This window comes from Carcharodon carcharias, chromosome 16 (genome assembly GCF_017639515.1).
Source record: "Carcharodon carcharias isolate sCarCar2 chromosome 16, sCarCar2.pri, whole genome shotgun sequence".
Classification (NCBI taxonomy): Eukaryota; Metazoa; Chordata; class Chondrichthyes; order Lamniformes; family Lamnidae; genus Carcharodon; species Carcharodon carcharias.
In genome coordinates, this window is record NC_054482.1 from 106647482 (window position 1) to 106670287 (window position 22806).

Consider the following 22806-nt stretch of genomic DNA (forward strand, 5'->3'; position numbering starts at 1 on the left):
TCAAAGTCACAAATGTCATCTTAGCCACAAATCACATGGGATAAACAAGCCCTCCTCATCCTTCTCGACCTGTCAGCAGCTTTTGACATTGTTGACCACGCCATTCTGTCCCAACACCTCCACCATTATCTATTTCAGTAGAACTACACACACCCTGTTTATTTCTTAAATATCCAATCATATCCAGAGAAGCACCTGCAATGGCTTCTTTTCCTGCTCCCATACGATTCCCCCTGGAATCCTCTCCTATTTCTCATTTACATGCTGCCCCTCAGTGTTATATCCAAAAACATAGCGTTAGTTTCCATATGTATGCTGGCAACGCCCAGCTCTATGTCACCATCACATCCCTTGACCCCCTCCACTTGTCTAAATTGTCAGGCTGCTTGTCTGACATCCACTACTGGATGTGCAGAGATTTCCTCCAACTAAACATTGGGAGGGTGAAAGCCATTGCCTCAGGACCCGTCACAAACTCTGCTGTATGGTCACAGATTCCATCCTTCTCCCTGACTGCGACTGAACCAGACTCTTTGCAAACTTGGGGGTTATATTTGGCCCTGAGTTGCTCTTCCAACCATGTATCCACACCATGACCAGGATTGCCTCTGTAATATCTCCTGACTCCACCCCTCTCTCAACTAATCTGTTGCTGAAACCCTCATCCTTGGCTTTGTTAACTTTACACTTGACTATTCCAATGTGCTCCTTCCACATTCTACCCTTTTGTAAACTGGTCATTCGAAACTCTGCTGTCAGTAAGTCCCATTCACCCATTAGCTTTTTTTGTACTCGCTGACCTACAGAGGCTCCCAGTTTAGCAACATATTGATTTTAAAATTCTCATCTTTGTTTTCAAATCCCTTCATGGCCTGAGTCCTCTCTTTTTCTCTGTAATCTCATCTAGCCCCACAGCCCTCCAATATTTGCACTTTCCCAACTTTTGAGCATCCTCAGTTTTAATCCCTCCACCATTGATGGCTGTGCCTTCACCTGCCAAAATCCAGAGCTCTGAATTTCCCTCCCTAAACCTCATTTTGGCTTTGTGTGCAATGGTGCTGTGACTGCTTAGCGAAATGCTAGCGGGGACAAGTATACAAAGTAATGAAGTGCTATCCTTCCATTTCACTTTCTATGCAACAATTTCTATGCACAAATGTTTTGTGATTGAAAGACACGTCACATTGAAAATATTCTTTGTATTTGGGGATCCATATTGTACAAACAAGGTTGGAAATGTTGATTGCAGAAGCAATCAACCAGCAATAATAATGGCAGATATTCTCACCAGCTGTACTTTCCCACATCCATTGCAAATCATTGTACATGTAACTGCAGGTAATGTATCAATGGGTTCCAGTAGTCTTTTTAATTCTGTCGGTAAACATTGCTGGTACCATATTTTCATGCTGAGTTGTTGGTGGCTAATTTGAGGATGACAATTTTTCCCTTTAACTACTACTTAATTGGTATTTATGTTTACATGTGTTTTACCTTCAAAGTCGAGGGAAATCCCAGTTGCCCCGATCTGATTATGTTTTGCATTTTCAGATAACAAGTCACATGCAGAAATTAATTAGTGTAGATATTACTGTAATTTTAACCCTATGCAAATAAAATTCAAGTACAGTAGTTAGTTTTTTTTCCCATCAGTTCATCGCTCCTGTGTTTTCCCTCTTTCAAACCCTTCACATTTTTTCTTATTTCATTAATCATCTTATACATTTTGCAAGTAGAAACATATTGCAAAACTTGGCTATAAATTAAAAACAAAAACAGAAATACCTTGAAAAACTCAGCAGGTCTGGCAGCATTGGTGGAGAAGAACAAAGTTGACATTTCGAGTCCTCATGACCCTTCAACAGAACTAAGTAAAAATAGGAGAGGGGTGAAATATAAGCTGGTTTAAGGTGGGGGGGTGGTCGTAGGGACAAGCAAGCAGTGATAAGAGCAGATAATCAAAAGATGTCACAGACAAAAGAACAAAGAGATGTTGAAGGTGGTGATATTATCTAAAAGAATGTGCTAATTAAGAATGGATGGCAGGACACGCAAGGTACAGATAGCTCTAGTGGAGGTGGGGTGAAATAAGACTAAAAGGGCATAAAAGGTATAGATTTAAAAATAATGGAAATAGGTGGGAAAAGGAAAATCAAATAAATTATTGGAAAAAACAAAAGGGAGGGGGAAGAAACGGAAAGGGGGTGGGGATGGAGGAGGGAGTTCACGATCTAAAGTAGTTGAACTCAGTATTCAGTCTGGAAGGCTGTCAAGTGCCTAGTCCCAAGATGAGGTGCTGTTCCTCCAGTTTGCATTGAGGTTCACTGGAACAATGCAGCAAGCCAAGGACAAACATGTGGGCAAGAGAGTAGGGTGGAGTGTTAAAATGGCAAGCGACAGGGAGGTCTGGGTCATTCTTGCGGACAAACTGAAGGTGTTCTGCAAAGCAGTTGCCCAGTCTGCGTTTGGTCTCTCCAATGTAGAGGAGACCACATTGGGAGCAACGAATGCAGTAGACTAAGTTGGGGGAAATGCAAGTGAAATGCTGCTTCACTTGAAAGGAGTGTTTGGGCCCTTGGACGGTGAGGAGAGAGGAAGTGAAGGGGCAGGTATTGCATATTTTGCGTATACATGGGGAGGTTCCGTAGGTGGGGGTTGAGGAGTAGGGGGTGATGGAGGAGTGGACCCGGGTGTCACAGAGGGAACCGTCCCTACGGAATGCCGCCGGGTGGGGTGAAGGGAAGATGTGTTTGGTGGTGGTATCATGCTAGAGTTGGCTGAAATGGCGGAGGATGATCCTTTGAATGCGGAGGCTGGTGGGGTGATAAGTGAGGACAAGGGGGACCCTATCATGTTTCTGGGAGGGAGGAGAAGGCGTGAGGGCGGATGCACAGGAGATGGGCCAGACACGGTTGAGGACCCTGTCAACGACCGTGGGTGGAAAACCTCAGTTAAGGAAGAAGGAGGACATGTCAGAGGAACTGTTTTTGAAGGTAGCGTCATCAGAACAGATGCGACGGAGGCAAAGGAACTGAGAGAATGGGATGGAGTCCTTACAGGAAGCGGGGTGTGAGGAGCTGTAGTCGAGGTAGCTGTGGAAGTTGGTAGGCTTGTAATGGATATTGGTGAACAGTCTATCACCAGAAATTGAGACAGAGAGGTCAAGGAAGGGAATGGAAGTGTCAGAGATGGACCATGTGAAAATGATGGCGGGGTGGAGGTTGGAAGCAAGAATGACCCAGACCTCCCTGTGGCTTGCCATTTTAACACTCCACCCTGCTCTCTTGCCCACATGTCTGTCCTTGGTTTGCTGCATTGTTCCAGTGAAGCTCAATGCAAACTGGAGGAACAACACCTCATATTGGGACTAGGCACTTTACAGCCTTCCGGACTGAATATTCAACAACTTTAGATCTTGAATTCCCTCCTCCATCCCCACCCCCTTTCCGTTTCTTCCCCCTCCCTTTTGTTTTTTCCAATAATTTATATAGATTTTTCTTTTCCCACCTATTTCCATTATTTTTAAATCTATACCTTTTATAGCCTTTTAGTCTTATTTCACCCCACCTGCACTAGAGCTATCTGTACCTTGTGTGTCCTGCCATCCATTCTTAATTAGCACATTCTTTTAGATAATATCACCACCTTCAACACCTCTTTGTTCTTTTGTCTGTGACATCTTTTGATTACCTGTTCCTATCACTGCTTGTCCTGACAACCACCCCCCCACCCACTTCTCTCCCCTCCCCCTCAACCAAACCAGCTTATATTTCACCCCTCCTATTTTTACTTAGTTCTGTTGAAGGGTCATGAGGACTTGAAACGTCAACTTTGTTCTTCTCCACCAATGCTGCCAGACCTGCTGAGTTTTTCAAGGTATTTCTGTTTTCGTTTTGGATTTCCAGCATCCGCAGTTTTTTGTTTTTATTTTTGGCTATAAATTAGTCTGTTTTTGTTTTGGATTTCCAGCATCCGCAGTTTTTTGTTTTTATTTTTGGCTATAAATTAGTCTGTTTTTGTTTTGGATTTCCAGCATCCGCAGTTTTTTTGCTTTTATGCTTTTGTCTCAATTTCGTTCTTCCTTCCTCTAACACTCAGTGATGTGACCAGTTCTTTTTTTGTTTTTTATTCTTTCATGGGATGTTGGTGTTGTTGGCAAGGCCAGCACTTGTTGCCCATCCCTAATTGCACTTAAACTAGGTGGTTTGCTTAGGCCATTTCAGAGGGCAGTTAAGAGTTACCTACATTGCTATGTGACTTCAGAGCAGGTAAAGGGCATTAGAGATAGTTGTTATGGTCACCACTACTGAGACTAGCTTTATATTCAAGCTTTATTAATAAAATTTAAATTCTGTCAGCTGCTGTGGTGGGATTTCTGGATTACAAGTCCAGCGACATTACCACTGCACCACCATCACCCCGTTCACAGGATCCAAGCTGGTCGGTGAAGCCGAAACCAAGACACAGAGCTTTTCTTTTATTGAGAGTGTTTATTGACTTGTTCAGTCACACTGCTCTCCTCCCACGCAACCCAATGTCCCAGCAATCCCCTATTTATCAATCCCCTGAGTATCAGTAAGATAAACTGACTAACAAATAAACTGATGAACAAATTAGCATCCCCTTAAAGGGGCACAGTAACAAAAAGACAAAACTTTAAAGGAAATGTATCAGATTAAAATAACGTTCGCAGAGCTGATTCTGCACTCCAGCCCCTGTGGCACCCACCAGTAACAGAAGATCTCAACCATACCAGCAGACAACGCGTGCTGCTTCTGCAGGGACATCAAGGAGCGAATGTAGCCATGGAATATGGGCAGATAGTCGGGTCTGATGAACCCCTCCACGGCCCACTGCCCGAACCTAATAATAGCCACATTGGCCAGGCTCAAGAGTAGACCCACAAGGTGGTGCTCCGATCTGCCTTTCTTCCCCCGTCCCTCCTGCACCAGGTAGCCAAGATCAGGAGGGTGGGGCTGAAGTGCAACCTCCTCAAATAGTCAAAAAGGGGCTTGCATAATCTATATAAACATGGGTCACTCATTCCTTAGGGCCACCAAAAAGACAAGTGGCCTGGCTGTCCATGAACCACCTTAGTCTTTTGTTGCACGGGACTGCTGCATGCAACATCCTACACACCAAAATCCCAATGGTAAAGCAGAGTTCTTCCATGTGGAGAGCCTTCCACTGGGAGCCCTTGCCACCTTCAGACAGGACTAAATGACAGAGCATGTTGGGGCAGTTGACAAGGAAGTGAAGGGTGTGCAGTGGTAGCCTGTACAATTAGTGAATCACTTGGGCTTTTACAATACTGATGTTAGTTTCATGGTCGCCATTACTGAGATTAGCTTTATATTCCAGATTTATTAATTGGATTCAAATTCCACCAGCTGCTGTAGTGGGCTTTGAAACCATGCCCCCAGAACATTAGCCTGGGCCTCCTGGATTACTAGTCCTGTGACATTGCCACTGCACCACCATCTCCCCTGTTAACAGGATCGAAACCAGTTGGTGAAGCTGAAACCAAGATACAGAGCTTTTCTCAAGAGAGTTTATTGACTTGTTCAGCCTCTCAGCTTTCCTCCCGCGCAACTCATGACGGGATTTTCCGCACCCGCCCACTGCTATGATCTTCCAGTCCTGCCACAAGCCAATGGACTTCTGGCTGGGGCACTGCCTCGCTCACGACGGGGCTGGAAAATCTCTGCCCCAGTATCCCAGTTATCTCCTATTTATATGTGCTCAAAGGCAATTAATACCCATTACCTGTTTCTCTTAACCTTAACAATGTAATTGACATTAACAAAGCTTAACCATGTCATTGATAAGACATTGACATCCCTGCTTTGTTAATATGTAAAAATTCAACCAAACAGGAAGGTTGTAAATCGATACATGTAAGCTATCAACGGACAACTATGAGTATTGCTGAAACAAGAGACTCATCAGGGTACTTTGCAAGAATACCAATATAAGGGGAAAATAACGATTTATACTGTATGCGAAGAGAGTGCTGATAAGTTGGCAAGTGGACTCTGGTAGAGACGTTGCCATGGAGAATGCACCAGTGATGGTGACTGACAGTTAACTGCCAAGCATTATTTCACATTTAAACTGGGCAGCTTGACCCTGATTGGTCAAGGCATTGTCCTGAGGCATAAGTCAGCAAATGGCTGTCACTTATTTTGTTTAGCTGAAATAGGGGCAATGTATGTACATGTTCTTTATGTCTGCAAAGAACAGGGCCCTGTGCATTAATATATGTAGCTTCCAGTACATGCAAATGTGCACACTGCAAGTCCAACTGGCAATCTTAAATTGGTTGTCAGCGTAATTCTTAGCACGCTGAGGATTATTTAGTAAATGTTGTCCAGCCGCAGAATCACATCTAATGTTGGACACCGTGTTTTGAGTTTCACAAGTGTGGGCTGATTGGGTGTGGTCTATACCTTGTCCATTGCCAACAGCGGCTGGGATATGCTGTTTGATACGGTCTGTCAGTGTTTGTGACACAGCGCTACATACCTAGCATCACACTAGCACTGAAATTCATATACCACATTACTCATTTTTGTGATAGGCAGAACACCTTTTTGGCTTGACAGAAGCATCCTGTTTGTGACCACTCGTTGCTACATCATAGTAGCAGCGTGAAACAGGCTCAAACTTTTGAGATACCTTGCCTTTCCGGGGTAATCTGAGGCAGACTGGGCACTTTCATGTCTGAAAGTGACAGCCTTAGGCCCGTTCATTAGTTTGTGTGATATATAGCACGAAATGATCTGATCAGGGTAGCCATTATCCTCAGAGTCCAATTGCCAACCAATCTGTACGCGCCTCACATATAGTATAAATTGCTGTTTTCCCCTTATATTGATATTCTTGCGAGGTGTCCTGACGAGTGCAAGACAAAAAGCTTTGACATGTCTTTTTTCAGCAATACTCAAGTTCTGTCCTACCAAACGACGCAACTATATTTTTTAAGTCCGGTCAAATATATTCTCCTGGAAGGCATTAAGTTGTTTGTGGTCTTAACTAAAACTGAATATAGTACCAAAGAAAACTGACCATGGCCTTTTCAAGATCCTAATTCTTAATATACTGGTGGAACTTAGCTGACTAATTCAGGAACATTTTATTTAGCCTCTGATTTTAAGTAGGTTGATTTTGAAATAGTGAAAAATAGCTCCTTCATTCAGTTCTCATGAAATCACTAAGTGAACCATGTATTTGCACAATGTTGTACTGTTACATGGGAGAGGTACTTAGATTTATGCTGCTACTTATCATTCCTCACATCTCAAACTGCTTCCCAAGAATAATGAGTATGCCTCATTAATGAAGATTCAGCATTGGGCTATTTTCCAATTCAGCAGTCAACAGTAATAAATATAATGTATTAATATCTTGGCTTCATAGAATTATTCAATAAATCATTTGAGAAAATACACAACTGTCCACCTTTAGTTGAAATCTGACTAGGAGTATAGTTCAGTATTGGTAAGCAAAACAATACAAGTTAATACTTAAGCCCTCATCAATGGACTTTTATCAGATATTATGCCTCATCAAATCTGGATGTGCCAGAACAAATTTTTTTTTGAACTGAAGTCTGCCAAATGTACCGTTTTTCCAATCAGTGAAACAAAGAGGGATGAGCTGGGAGTAAGCCTAACTATCCATGAAATTACAGAAGAAATTGCCCAGATATTTGCAGTTGCTGAAAATATCTATTGTATTTTGAGCATTCCCCATCACATGTTATCATTACATGTTTTTGAAACAATTGCTATCAATATGCTCGACTTAAGTGTTGAGGTAGTTATGCTCTATGGCTGAGCTAGTGCTGTTGAATACCACAGCAGTTTGTTTCCTGCTTTCCCTTTTTAGCTCAACAGCAGTCTCCCAATTTGTAGTCCAAGAGCAGATAGCATTGTAATGAGACAGCACAACAAAATGGTTAATGTTCATACTACTGTCTGGAAATGTGAGCTGTCTACTCGCAGGGGACTGCAGAAGTGCACAATGAATTGGTGTGTTTGTAATGGTGGCTAATGCATTCCAGTAGCAGTATCAGCTGTTTGACCAATACAAGTTCTTTGTTTTAAGGTTTCAATATATACAAAGCATTTTTCATAGGCAGTGAGTGACATGGTGTAATCTAAGTATGCTTACCTAATGATCTTGCCCTGCTAGGGAGTTTACCTATTGCAACAATTGAGTCTAAATGTCTCCATTGTTGTAGACCTTAGCTGCCCTTAAATATACTTAACTGGAAAGGGAAATTGCAAATTTATTTTCAATAATTCGTGGCTGTTCTTCCTCCTACTGGATGCAGAAAACAGAATTTTTAAGACCGAGACCTTTTGTGTTCATGGGTCCTGTTAAATGGAGCCTTTAAGTTTGTGTCTAAGGACAAAAGATTTGGGGAAACCTGATTGAATGCAGCAGTAATTTGGGGAGAGTGCGAAGTAGTGGATAAATAGTAAGTAGCGTGTTTTTATCAGGCTGAAACTTAACATGTTTTTCTTGCTTTAAAACTGGACGTCAGTGGCAGTTCGCAGTCGATAAGAGGGAACCTAGCTAGATCTTAATTATGGCTGGCTACTGACATTCTAGTTGTAACAAGGTGTTTGTTAAAGTTACATACATCAGAGCTGAGTCTATCTGATAAACAGAGTGGCTTGTAGACAGTAGCAATGAGTATTTGGTACAGGGGTGATGGGGAGGTCGTGGAAGCAGGAGGTAAGGAGATGCTAAGAGCTTTAAACCAAGGAATAACAGTAAATATATAAATACCTTGAGTGGAGTATAAGTGCCAGCATGGGCTGGTTTTGCTGAATGGCCTGTTTGTGCAGTATATTTCGGGCATTAGGAAGGAAGTTAAAAAGTGATGCTCTCTGAATTACTCCCAGTGTCATGCACAAATGAGTACTGGAATATTAGGAAAAAAGGGTAAATGAGATGCAGAGAGAATGGTGCAGGAGGAATGGCTTCAGATTTCTGGGGCATTGAGACCTGTATTGGGACAGAAGGAACCTGTTCAAGGTGTTTGGGATACACCTCAATAAAGCTGGGACCAATACCCTTGTGGGAAGATGATTTGTGCTGTGGGGAAGGGTTTAAACTGATTTGTCAGGAAATGTGTGTCAGGATGAAACATGAGAGAGGAAAAACAAGGCACACAAAAACTGAGAGGCAAATAGCAATGCAATGTAGAATAGCTCAGAAATAGGAATGATCAGACAAGGCAAATGCAGAGCAGCCAAAGATCGGTTCGGAGTGCATGTATGTAAATACACATACCGTGGTAAATAAAATTGGTGAACTGCAAGCGCATGGGACAAAGTGGCAGTAACAGAGACCTGCCTCAAAGAAGGAGAGGATTGGAAACTTTGTATCCCTGAACACAAGGTATTCAGGAAAGATGGAATAGGGAAAAAATTGAGTATTTACCAAGGAAATCATTATAGCATTGGAGCAGGATGGTGCAGTTTTAGGGGCCAAGGTCAGGGGTAGATGAGTTATTACTCTACTGGGTTTATAATATAGGCTACCAAATAGCCAGAAGGAAATAGAGAAGCAAAGTTGCAGGCAAGCTACAAAAAGGTGCAGGAACCACAGAGTAATCATAATGGGGTCTTTCAATTTTATTTTAATAGACTTGGGGGCTGGGGTGGGGAAGCATGGTAAAGGACAAAGAGGGGGAGAAATTCCTGAAATGTGCACAGAAGAACTTTCTTGGACAGTGTTTCCAGGCCAATGAGAAAGGAAGCAGTGCTGTATCAAGTTCTGGGAAATGAAGTTGGGCCAGTGGAGAATGTTTCAGTGGGGAACTATTTAGGCAACAGTGATCACGGTATCATCGGATTTAGAATAGTTTGAAAGAATGGAAAAGGACAAGATTCAATCAAGTGTTAAAAATACTTGGAGTGCTAACTTCAATGAATCAAAAATTAGGAGGCAAAACAGAAATTGAACAATAGGAGGCCTTCAAAAAAGACTGCTTGTCAATAAAGAGGCTGCTAGTCACTAGGATAGGTGAAGTCTACAAGGTCAAGACTGAAGATGTTTTGTAACTGCAGTGTTTAGCTTTCTTTAGTGTCCACTTAGCTCCTTCACCAATCAGTTGTGATTGTAAAGTTTATTCTCCGTGCTGCGTTTAAGTTTCAAAGCCTGTTTTTATTTGTTTTCTCTTCCATTTATTGACCATTGCATTGTAATTGAATTTATATTTGTTATATACTGCAACAGTCTTTTATGGATATAAAAGTTTATTGGCTCTATTTTTATAAAGAAATGGAGCACTGTCTTCAGGAATTCATTGTAGATTCATGCTTAGTCGAGATATATTTCATTTATTTGGGGTGAAAGTTGAGCAGCTGGCTGCCTTGTTCCATTGTGATTGTTCCCCAGAGTGCATTTAAAACAGAAACTCACAACTGATGCATTGTTCTGAATACACTAAACAGCCAGTAGACTGCACAAATGCCCCTCTTATACACAGTAAGAAATGCAGATGATTAAATTAGTCATTTGTATTTCAAATATAAGAAACACATAGAAATACTGTGTGTCATCGCAGCATAAAACCAAAACTTTTCTATTTTAACACAGTTGAACTTTAATTGGGAGGAAGAAGAATAATGATTCATATTTGTGTGTTGGAAAGGCGTGTTGCATTTGCTCAAAGCTGGTTGCTAATCTTTAATGTTGGTATAGAATTTTGGCAAGTGACAAATGCACCACAGATTTTTAATGTCTTTTTTAAATGCTGCTATATATTTCTGACTGTAAAAGGCCATCGGGCACTGAGTAATGGTCATTTACAGCCAGAGAAGTGTATTGCTGCATTTAATAAATCTGTTCCTATTTTTGTGTCACACTTAAAGCAGCAGATTACCTACAGTCTTTGTAATATTGCTTTTGTAGTTAAGTAACTGACGGTCATATTCCTCTTTTATTGGAGTTTCTTTCATGTATTTCCCTATTAGGAGAATTATTACCCTCTAGGTGAGCTTCTTACCACACATCCACCCCATCATCAAAACTGCCTATTTCTGCTTTTAATGTCACCAACTTTCCCTTGCTTCAGCTTTTCTGCTGCTAAAACCCTCATCTGTCCCTTTCTTACCTCCAGACTTGATTATGCCAACTCGGTCTTGACCAGCCTCCCACCTTCTACCTTGAGGTCATTCAAAACTCTGCCCATGTCCTAACTCGTGTCAAGTCCCACTCACCCATCTCTCCTATACTCACTGATGTACGTTGACTTGAGCAATGTCTTGATTTTTAAAATTTTCTTCCTTGTTTTCAAATCCCTCCATGGCCTCACCCTTCTCTGTCTAATCTTCTTCAGCCTGCCAATTCCCCAGACTGCCCCACCAAGATTTCTGTGCTCTGCCAATTCTGGCTTCTTCAGCATTCCCACTTTTAGTTATTCCACCATTGGTGGCCATGCCTTCAGCTGCTAGGCCTAAAACTCTGGAATTCCTTCAAGACTTCACCTCTCTACCCCTCTCACTCCTTCAAGGCACTTTTTAAAACTTGTCTCTGGCCTGGTATATCTTTATATGCTAAAATAAAATCAAAATACTGGGGATACTGGAAATGTGAAATAAAAACAGACGATTCAGAGTGGCCTTAAAGCAAGAATGTAGGAACAAGATAGAGATGGTGGGAGGGGGGGGTGGAGAAAAATGCAAAAACAAAGGACAGAGTTCATGGCCTGAAGTTGTTGAACTCCAAGTTGAGTCCATAAGGCTGTAAAGCACCTTATCAGAAGATGAGGCGTTGTTCTCCAGCTAGCATTGGGCTTCACTGGAAAATTGTAGCAGGCCGAGGACAGAAGAGTGAACATGAGAGCTGGATGGTGAATTGAAATAGCAAGTGACCGAAATGTCAGAGTCATGCTTGCGGACTGAGCGAAAGTGTTCCGCAAAGCAGTCACCCAGGCTGCAATTTTGTCTCCCATTGTGGAGGGGACCGCATTGTGAGCAGCGAATGCAGTAGTCTAAATTGAAATTGTAAGTAAATCGCTGCTTCACCTTGAAGGAGTGCTTGGGGCCTTGGATGGTGAGGAGCGAGGAGGTAAAGGAGCAAGTATTACACCTCCTGCGATTGCATGAGAAGGTGCCGTGGGAAGGTTATGAGTTGCTGGGGGTGATAGATGAGTGGGCCAGGATGTGACGGAGGGAACGGTCCCTTCGGAATGCTGACAGGAGAGGGGAAATGTGTATGGTGATGGCATCGTGCTGGAGTTGGCAGAAATGGTGGAGGATTATCCTTTGAATATGGCAGCTGGTGAGGTGGAAAGTGAGGACAAGGGGCACTCTATCGTGGTTCTGGATTGGAGGGGCAAGGTGAAGGCAGAAGTGCGGGAAATGAGTCAGACGTAGTTGAGGGTCCTGTCAGTGCCACTCTGTATCTTTGTTCCTATATTTTTGCTTTCAGACAGCACTGACCCTTTTCCATGACCTTCTGTTTTGCCCCATCTACGCCCGGCAGTTCCCCTTTTCAACAGCATAAAACTCATCACATTTCTGCTCCTCTCCAGTTTCAAAGAAGAAGTCACGTTGGATTCAACATTAACTCTGTTTCTTTCTGCACAGATGCTGCCAGACCTGATTTTTTCCAGAATTTTCTGTTTTTATCTCTTTATATAGCTCTGTGTTGAATTTTTTTCTGTAACTCTCATGTAATGTGCCTTGGGATGTTTTATTACATTAACTTTGCTATAGGAGTGCAAGTGCTTGTTTTTCACTATTAGTACATTGATGATTCGCTGGCCTTTGCAGAGCATTGGCTTGGCCTGGCAATAAAATGATGAACACTAGCTATTTGTTTGTAGCCAATGCATGAATTGTTAGATAACCACAAATAATTTGAGAATAATAGTTTAATTGTTGAAATTGAATTGACTGTAATTTGGTATTTTATAGTGCAAGTTTGAATCTTTGGTCCTTTCTTCCCATTTTGTTTGTGTATTAAGTCTGATAGAAAAGCTTACAAAGATCAATTTTCTTTTGCCTGGTATAATAGGATTTTTTCTGCTTAGTGGTTTAGTTGACATCCATAGCTGAGCACAGTCATTTGATGAGCAGGGGAGATGACACTGGGATATGAAGGAATCAACTTGAACAAAAATCAAATTGGCAGAATGCATGACGTTGCACATTACCTGCATTATCTAATTGCTTTAATTGCAGCTAGGAAATTACTATTCAATGCCCATTGGTCATGTAGTAAAATATATTGCAGTATAATTAGATGCTAGACAATAAATCCTTTATCGTGTGTCTCTGGGTGCTGTTTCTCAGAATTGCATTGTACCAATGTGATACAGTATTCTTTTTCAGACATATGACAAGTTTTTCATATTCATGTTACTTTGTCATAGAATGTACTCTTCAAAGGTGTATGTGTCACACTCGTCTGCACTTTTGACATTGCATCACAGAAAATCTACAGATCATAATGGTTGCAAAGCTGTCTGGGTTGCTAAACAGGAAGAGTGCACTCTACTTTTCGTGGGCTATTTGGATGTATAAGCTTCAAATTCAGTGGTCACAAAAATTTGCATTTTTTTCATGCTCCTGGTACTTGCCATCTGATTTTAAGATTTACCCAATAAGGCAATTACTATTGATAGCCCTTTACAAACCTCTAAGCCACAAAACTCAAACGTGACAGACTAGCAGATAAGAAATTTCAATGAGTTGCCTGGGCTCCTTGGATAAAATGGTCGAGGCTCATGGACTGGTTAAAGCCCACAGGCCAGAGTGTGAATATTTCTGATCCTAAAGATCTGAGCAATTAACAGAAAAATATATTTTGCTTAAAAATGTATCCCCCGCCCCCCATCTCACTTGCTTCCCGTCACAAATTGTGAAATTTTGTTTTCCCATTTCTTTACATGAGAGCAGACAGCAGGAACTAGCCATAAGCTAAATAAAAGAAAGGATTTGTGCTGGGCTGTCAGGTTCTATAGTTCAGATTATGTCTTTGACCAGTTGTTGAAGTTTCTTGGCTTGAATTGAAATAACACCCTTTTTTTTTTAAAAGAGAGAGCATGTCTCTATGAAAGCCAATCATACTTGCAAGTATTTCATCCAGTTTTAGGAGCTCAATGGCCACTTACAGCTCTCCAGTTTATGCATCTGGACTGCTTAGGTGGTGAGCATGGGCACACTAAGTATAGAGTGTCAGACAAAAGAGTTCTCTGTATTGTGTTACTAAGCCTGGCTCCATTATCCCAATGGTAGAATCTACAATACCATTTGACAAGGGAGCCAGCCTTACTTCTGGTATAAAGTACTGTTTATGGCTTACTGGTGTAATACTATAGTAATTTCATTCCTAGAGGATGAACTTTTATGTGAATAATATATAGTGATTAAAATATTTACACAATTTTATGTTTATCTTGGTGATTAACAGAGTCCTGTGGCTTTTGTGCAATCTATTTGTGTTTTGATGCCTTCTGCTTTGTCTTTCCATCAGCTTTATGCTGGAGCTGTCCTCGAAGTATGTGGATGAAAATTGGGAAGGTTCCCCCAAGTCCAGGGTAAGTGAATAAAACCACACCTTGTTTCTACAGTTATTTTAATTTTAGTATGTATACTCAACAATCATCACTGGATCTTGCTAACTAAAGAAACAACGTGTATAAATTTCAACTTGGAGCAGAAAACTTTCATCTTCCGACTAGGCACTTTACAGCCTTCTGAACTTAATATTGAGTTCAACAACTTCAGATCATGAATTCTTTCCTCCATCCCCACCCCTTTCCCATCCCCCTTTTTCCAATAATTTATAATAAAAAAAATATATTTTTCTTTTACCACCTATTTTTAAATTTATTTCGATCTATTGTTGTATCTCCACCTTTCAGCCCATTTCGATCCCTTCCCCCCCACCCCATTCGAGCCATCTGCCACTTGCTTGTCCCGCTTGCTATCCTTAATGTCCCCGTTAGCACATTCCTTAGATAATATCACCACTGTCAACACCCCTTTGTCCTTTTGTCTATGACATCTTTGGCAATCTCTTCTTGGCCTCCACCTATCACTGGCCCTCTATCCAGCTCTACCTGTCCCACCCCTCTCTACCAGCTTATATTTCACCTCATTTCTCTATTTCCTTAGTTCTGTTGAAGAATCATACGCACTCGAAACGTATTCCTCTCCGCAGATGCTCTCAGACCTACTGAGGTTTTCCAGCTATTTTTATTTTTGTTTCAGATTTCCAGCATCCGCAGTATTTTGCTTTTATCTTAATTATAATTCAAAGTTACTTTGTTCTAAATTGTATTTCTGGATTGATTCAGACCCTTTTTAGTAGTGAAGCATTATTGTAACCTTTTGTCTTGAGGTAAATTATCCCTCATACCATACTTCTTCCATCCTAACACATCCAGCCAAAGATTATTATAACCTCAATGCTGAAGCTGTCAGCAGATTTCCTGTTACTCTCACGTAACTGTACTGCAAGAGGGACTTTCAGGGAGGAGTTGGGATACAATGTGGAAATTGTTTAATCGATTGAGACTTTGTGCATCAACTAAAATCTCCAAACAAGTTCTACAAGACTGCTTATACACTTACAGGAGATTGATTAAGGAGCAAAACTGCCTTATAAACCTTCAGTTTAATGGAAATCCTGATAGCGTGCTGATTCCAAACATGCATCGACAATTAACCAAAAGCCACAAATGCTATCTGCAAGCCATCACTTCCTTATCAATTCTTGCGTCATCAGATAGTATACTTGCAAGATAACCGAACTCACCACATTCATTTGAGTTTGGGTTTGACAGTCGTGACCAGTGGCCTAACTTGGCATTCCAAGAGCTGGCTGATGCATTATTTAAATCCTCTTCAGACTATTAGCAGGCCCTTAGATACCAATCGAAACTGCAAATGTTATCAATCATTCACTGCAAGTCCTCTTCAAATCTGCCGCAAAGGCACAGTCATAAGTGTATAAGCAGTCTTGTAGAACTTGTTTGGAGATTTTAGTTGATGCACAAAGTCTCAATTGATTAAACAATTTCCACATTTGTATCCCAACTCCTACCTGAAAGTCCCTCTTACAGTACAGTTACATAAGAGTTGTGAATAGAGCAGACCCCAGTCCTGTTTCTACATCATTTGAAATGGGGAATCATTTGCACATAATACCATCTTTGCATGCTCTGCCACGCATCTCATTATGGAGCTGTTTTGGAACTGACAAAACCTTCTCTGGGCAACCAATTTTCACACAATTCTCCAGTGTCCCAGCCGACCGACAATGTTGAAACTTTAGTTAAGTCACAAATTTCGTATATAGGTATTGATTTTGCTGCCTGCAGTTATGAATTTGGAAAGTACCAAAAATTACCCCTCAGCAAACCTTAATGACACATTGTGATTGCGGATTGTCCTGTCCAATATATGCTGGAGCAGGCAATGAAGAAGAATTTGACTGAACCTTCCTAGTTATAGACTGAGGTGCTCTAATACTGAGCCTCAGCCTGACTTATCTCATTTTGTACTTAATATCTTGACCATGACTGCATCCTTTAGGTCCTGTGAGTCCTATTCCTTTGGCCAGATTAGACAGAACAGCTTGTACACACATTGGATACTCTATGTCCAATCTTGTAAATCTCACCAGGATTGCCATCGGGTCTTTTTGCCAGACTACATAGACCTTTTGTCAGTTTCTCTCTCTTATTCCCCAATGATTGGTGGAGCATTTAAGATTATAACTTTAGTACTTTGCAGCATGCGATCCAGTTCTTCCTCAGCAATAGACAACGGTGTTGAGCCACTCCTTTGGAAAGTGCTTCTACCTATGGTTGACATACTTGCTCTTAACCCGTTATCAATGATCCACCATCTCCTGCTCTTTACTGATACTATCATATTGTGATTTTTTTCATCCTGCTGTCTGTTACGATGTTTGTTAGCAACCCTTCAGCCTTAGCTCCTACCATGACCTACATTTGCCATAGTTTGATCTCAATTTCATGGCAATTATTTCCAACCGACGTTAGCAAGTAGAGTTTGATGTGATCTCCTCTTCCGATCAAGCAGAAGTCAGGTGGATTCATCATTCTCATTAAAACAATCTGTGTGCACCATGATTGTAACATTTTAACAAAATAGCTTGCTTCATATAATAAATTTATAGTGAGAAGACATTGTGCATGTTAACTTTATTTTCCACTTCCAATTTCTGAAATGCCTTTCTTTGGAGAATTTTATCTTGATCATCACTGAACAGAGACTGAACAGGCAAATAGTCCTATGCTTTTGGTGTGTCTTTACAATTATTTTGAGTCATTTTGTGTCTTGAAAGTATATGTTATGCTATACCTGTTTTAGTATTAATCTCATTGTTTGGTGCAAGCTTATTTTTAAGGCTATTTGATCCATCCGTAACTCAATTAATTTTAACGAGAGATTAACCTTGTGCTCTTCCTTATCCTACCTTTAGCAAAGGAATATCCCTGATGAGAAGCCTTGTAATTTGGTCTTGCTTCCAAACTGTAAGGGTAAACAGCTGGGCTTCCAACAGGCCTAACACTTGGACTTTAATTGAGTTTAAATTTCACTGCTGAACCAATATGTACTCTAACTTAAATTGCCAGAATATTGACACAACCCCATCTCCATTTGGAACACTCTGATTCTTATCTGACTGTGTTTTAGCAAAATGGAAATCAGAGTATTAAGGTTTCCAAGATAGCATTTATTAGAGTGGAGACATTAGTCTTGGGAAGGGACCAGCTTGAAGGTTGTAGGGTAATCTATACTGATGAAAAATTTGTATTAGAAATGGGGAAATGATTCTATTAACTTGTTTGTGGATGGCAAATTCCATTTCTCAGTAATAAAACGTTTAAGAAATTGCAACATTTAGTACAATTACGTGCTTTTGAAAAAATTGCAATGGCACGTGTTTGGAACTCTCACCTACATGAAGCAATAGATACTAACTTGCTTATTAATTTCAAATCAGGATTGACAGATTTTTGTTTTGTATTAAAGAATATGGAGTCAAGGCAAGTAAGTTAAGATATAGGCCAACTATGATCTTATTGAATAAATGGAAAAGGTTTAAAGGGCTGAACAGCCTATTGTGCCCTGCTTTCATACATAGGCCTGTTTGTGTTGCATTGTGAATTTAATTGTCCACTCATTTTAGTGCAACCTTCATCATCTTAGGTTACCGATTTGCTAAAGTTCTGCTTCAAGATTGAAAATATGTCCTGCAGAAATGCAGATTATTTATGGTCTATTTCAGTCCTTTTTTAATTTAATGAATTATACAAGTAAATGGGTCTGTTAAAACCAGTATTGTCATATTTCTTCCGTCCCTCTGCCCCACATCTTTCTCCCTCCCCAAGCTCCCCAATTTATATTGCGGCATCAGATACTGATTCTCAGTGTCCTGTCGAAACTTTCCAATTTTTATATGCGGGATGATTCCAAAGAAATTAGGTCCACCAGTTTGTCAATACTTAGTAGTGGTGTTTACTTTTCGTTGACTGGGAAGCCAACGGTTATGAACCAAGTTATGAGAATGCTTGAACATCCCTTGCCTAAAGGCTACATCTGTCAGCAATCCCTTTTATCTTTATGGCATTCTCAGAAAATTTCAATAAATTTGTAATGAGAGACATGCCTTTAATAAAGTTATGCTAGCTTGAAATTATTGACATTGCAAAACAAGAGCTTCAAATTAAATGTATCCTTCTTTAGACACCCACACTTTATCTTGCATTGTATATCACAAAATAGCTGTGGATCAGGAAGGCCATTTGATCCATCCTGGAAGATCATAACTCAGTTCATTGTAATGGCAGATTAGCCTCATGCCTTTTCACTACCCTACCTTCAATAAAGGAACATCTCCCATAAGAAGCCCTGTAACTTAGTCCTTCCAAACTATAAAGATAAACAGCTGGACTTGCAACAGGTTCAACAATTGGTTCTTGGTTAAGTTTAAATGCCATTGATGGGCCAATATGTATTCGTAACTTAAATAGACCCAACCATCTTCACCTGCTTCATCAATGACCTTCCATCATAAGGCCAGAAGTGGGTTGTTCGCTGATGATTGCATGATGATCAGTACCATTTCGTGACTCCTCATGTACTGAAGCAGTCCATGTCCAAATGTAGCAAGACCTGGACACTATTCAAGCTTGGGCTGACAAGTGGCAAGTAACATTCGTGCTACACAAGTGCCATCTCCAACATGAGAGAATCTAACCATCGCCCCTTGACATTCACTGGCATTACCATCGCTGAATCCCCCACTATCCTGGGGGGTTACCATTGACCAAAAACTGAACTGGAGCAGCCATATAAATATTGTGGCTGCAAGAGCAGGCCAGAAACTAGGAATCCTGCAGCAAGTAACTCCCCTCTTGACTCCCCAAAGCCTGTCCACCATCTACAAGGTACAAGTGTGATGGAATACTCTCCACTTGCCTGGGTGAATGCAGCTCCAACAATACTCAAGAAGCTTGACACTATGCAGGACAAAGCAGCCCACTTGATTGGCACCTCTTTCACAAACATTCACTCCCTCCACCACCGATGAACAGTGGCAACTGTGTGTACCATCTGCAAGATGCATTGCAGAAACTCCCCAAGGTACCTTAGGCAGCATCTTCCAAACCCACGACCACTACCATCTAGAAGGACAAGGGCAGCAGACATATGGGAACACCACCAACTGGAAGTTCCTCTCCAAGCCACCCATCGTCCTGACTTGGAAATATATTGCCGTTCCTTCACTGTTGCTAGGTCGAAATCCTGGAACTCCCCACCCTCTCCCAACAGCACTGTGAGTGTACCTACACCACATGGACTGCAGGGGTTCAAGAAGGCAGCTCACCACCATTTTCTTGAGAGCGATTAAGGGTGGGCAATAAATGCCGGCCTAGCCAGTGATGCCCACACCCCCATGAATGAATTTAAAAAATTGGCATAAATAACCCCATCCACACTTAGAATGTTACTTCCTCAAAACATGCCTTTTTTGTTATGACTGGAGATGCTACTTAACAGTGCAGTGCCAGGAGTATTATGCCTTTGAATGAGAGTACCGATTAAAATGACGAATGTTTCTAAATTTGATGCATGTGATTTGTGAGTACCCATGTTAAGTTCAGTACTTTGCATTCTACAAGCAACTTAAACCATCCATGCATTAATTTGGTTGCCATACTTGAATTATATTGCTATGCTATACTGAATTTTGTGCAGTAGAGGAAGAAAATGGCCTAAAATGCTTGATGTGGATTGAATTGTATTGTGCAGCTGCTTTTGTGTGCTATTGGGAAGCAATAAATTACATGGAACAATATGTTACTAACTTCAATAAAATGATTAAACGTTTGATTTTGTGATTATGGTAAACTAACTCAGATTTTTAGAAAAAAACCTTTTGTAGACAAAGCTTTGAGCACTATACTGACTTCTTTTTAAAAAAATTCTTTTCCAGCTTTTGTCAGAAGTGATAAGCCCAAGATGTTCAAGGGTTTGCAGATCAAGGTAACCTTTTTTTTAAATTGATCATTGTGTAGATATGACGGTGTTTCTTTTAAGCTCACTATAATTGTCATAGGGTGCCACAACAGAATGTTCTGTTAAGATATTTAGTATTCAAATAATTCTGGTTTCTGCCAGTCCTTAATCAAAGTCAGATGAATGCCCATTCATCTTTGTTTAAGCTCAGGCCAGAGTGTGGCTCCTGTTATTTTTCACAGGACTTATATGAACTTCTTGGTTAATACTAATTAGCAAATGGGGATTGGTCTGGGTAAACCTGATCAACAAAGAGGGGAATTGAATGTCATTCTGAACTCTTCTTCAATTTGATAACACTGTTTCATTACTATTCCGGTGTTTTGATTCCTTACAATGAATTGCTTGCCTCTGTTGTTAATTTTTCACTTCTCAGTGATAGTTCCAAATTTAAAGTTTTTGGAGAAAGTCATGAATAAACACCGTACAAAATAAATATTTAATCTTCTACATGTCAAGAAGTCCGATAAGAGTATGCACAAAAGACAGCTTCACGCTCTACAATTTCCGCTTCTCTACAAAATATTGAGAAGGTCAAGAACTTTGAAACATGACCCAAATAAATTGTGATATTAGGGCAATGAGATACTGACTTATGCACTATCGAGTGCTGTCACTATCCTGACCTGGAACTATATCGTCATTACTTCACTGTTGCTGGATCAAAATCCTGGAACTTCCTTCCTTCCTAATAGCACTGTGGCTGTACCTGCACCAGATGGACTGCAGTGGTTCAAGAAGGTGGCTCGCCATTAACGTGGAGGTGGTACCATAGTTGTATTGTCACTGGACTGGTAATCCAGAGACCCAGGGTAATGCTGTCTGACAGTACCAGTAGGAGTGACCACCGCGCAGTCCTTTATGGAGGTGAAGTCCTGTCTTCACATTGAGGATACCCTCCATCATGTTGTGTGACAGTACCACATGCTAAATGTCTTAGATTTCAAACAGGTCTAGCAACTGAAGACTGAGCATCCATGAGGTACTGTGGGCCATCAGCAGCAGCAGAATTATTCTCAACCATAATCTGTAACTTCATGGCCCAGCATATCCCCAACTCCACCATTACCATCAAGCCAAAGGATCAACTCTGGTTCAATGAAGAGTGCAGGAGGGTGTGCCAGGAGCAGCACTAGGCATGCCTAAAATGAGGTGTCAACCTGGTGAAGCTATAACACAGGACTATTTGTGTACCAAACAGCATAAGCAGCAGGTGATGTACAGAGCTAAGCGATTCCATAACTAATGGATCAGATCTAAGCTCTGCAGTCCTGCCGCATCCAGTCATGAAAGGTGGTGGACAATTAAACAACTCACTGGAGTAGGAGGTTCCACAAATACCCCCATCCTCAATGATGGGGGAGCCCAGCATATCAGTGCAAAAGATAAGGCTGATGCATTTGCAACAATCTTCAGCCAGAAGTGCCAAGTGGATGATCCATTTTGGCCTTCTCTGAAGGTCCCCAGCATCACAGACACTAGTCTTCAGCCAGTTCGATTCACTCCACGTGATATAAAATGGCTGAAGGCAATGGATAGTGCAAAGGCTATGGGCACTGACAATATTCCAACAATAGTACTGAAGACTTGTGCTCCAGAATTTGCCACACGCCAGCCAAGCTGTTCCAGTACAGCTACAATACTGGCATCTACCCAGCAATGTGGAAAATGTACACAAAAAGCAGGACAAATCCAACCCGGCCAACTACCGCCCCATCAGTCTACCCTGAATCATCACTAAAGTAACGGAAGGGGTCATCAACAGTGCTGTCAAGGGGCACTTGCTTAGTAACAACCTGCTCACTGACGGTCAGTTAGGTTCCACTAGGGTCACTCAACTTCTGACCTCATTTCAGCCTTGGTTCAATAATGGAACAAAGAGCTGAACTCCAGTGGTGAGGTGAGGGTGACTGCCCTTAACATCAAGGCAGCATTTGACCGAGTGTGGCATCAAAGAGCCCTAGCAAACCTGGAGTCAGTGGGAATCGGTGGAATACTCTACAATGGTTGGAGTCATACCTAGCACAAAGGAAGATGATTGTGGTTGTTGGAGGCCAATCATCTCAGTTCCAGGATATCACTGCAAGAGTTCCTCAGGGCAGTGTCTGAGGCCCAACCATCCTCAGCTGCTTCATCAATGATGTTCCTTCCATCATAAGATCAGAGGTGAGGTTAATCACTGATGGCTGCTCACTGTCCAGTATCATTTGCAACTCCT

The 22806-nt window shown here is 41.2% G+C and overlaps 1 protein-coding gene across 1 annotated transcript in view; it reads left to right on the forward strand.

Moving 5' to 3' along the window:
• The window catches only part of selenof (selenoprotein F), a 57382-nt gene that overhangs the window by 21732 nt on the left and 12844 nt on the right, over positions 1–22806 (forward strand). The window contains exons 3-4 of the mRNA XM_041208693.1: positions 14503–14566; positions 20506–20555. Of these exons, the coding sequence (XP_041064627.1) occupies positions 14503–14566; positions 20506–20555 (114 nt within the window). The remainder of the gene's footprint in view (positions 1–14502; positions 14567–20505; positions 20556–22806) is intronic.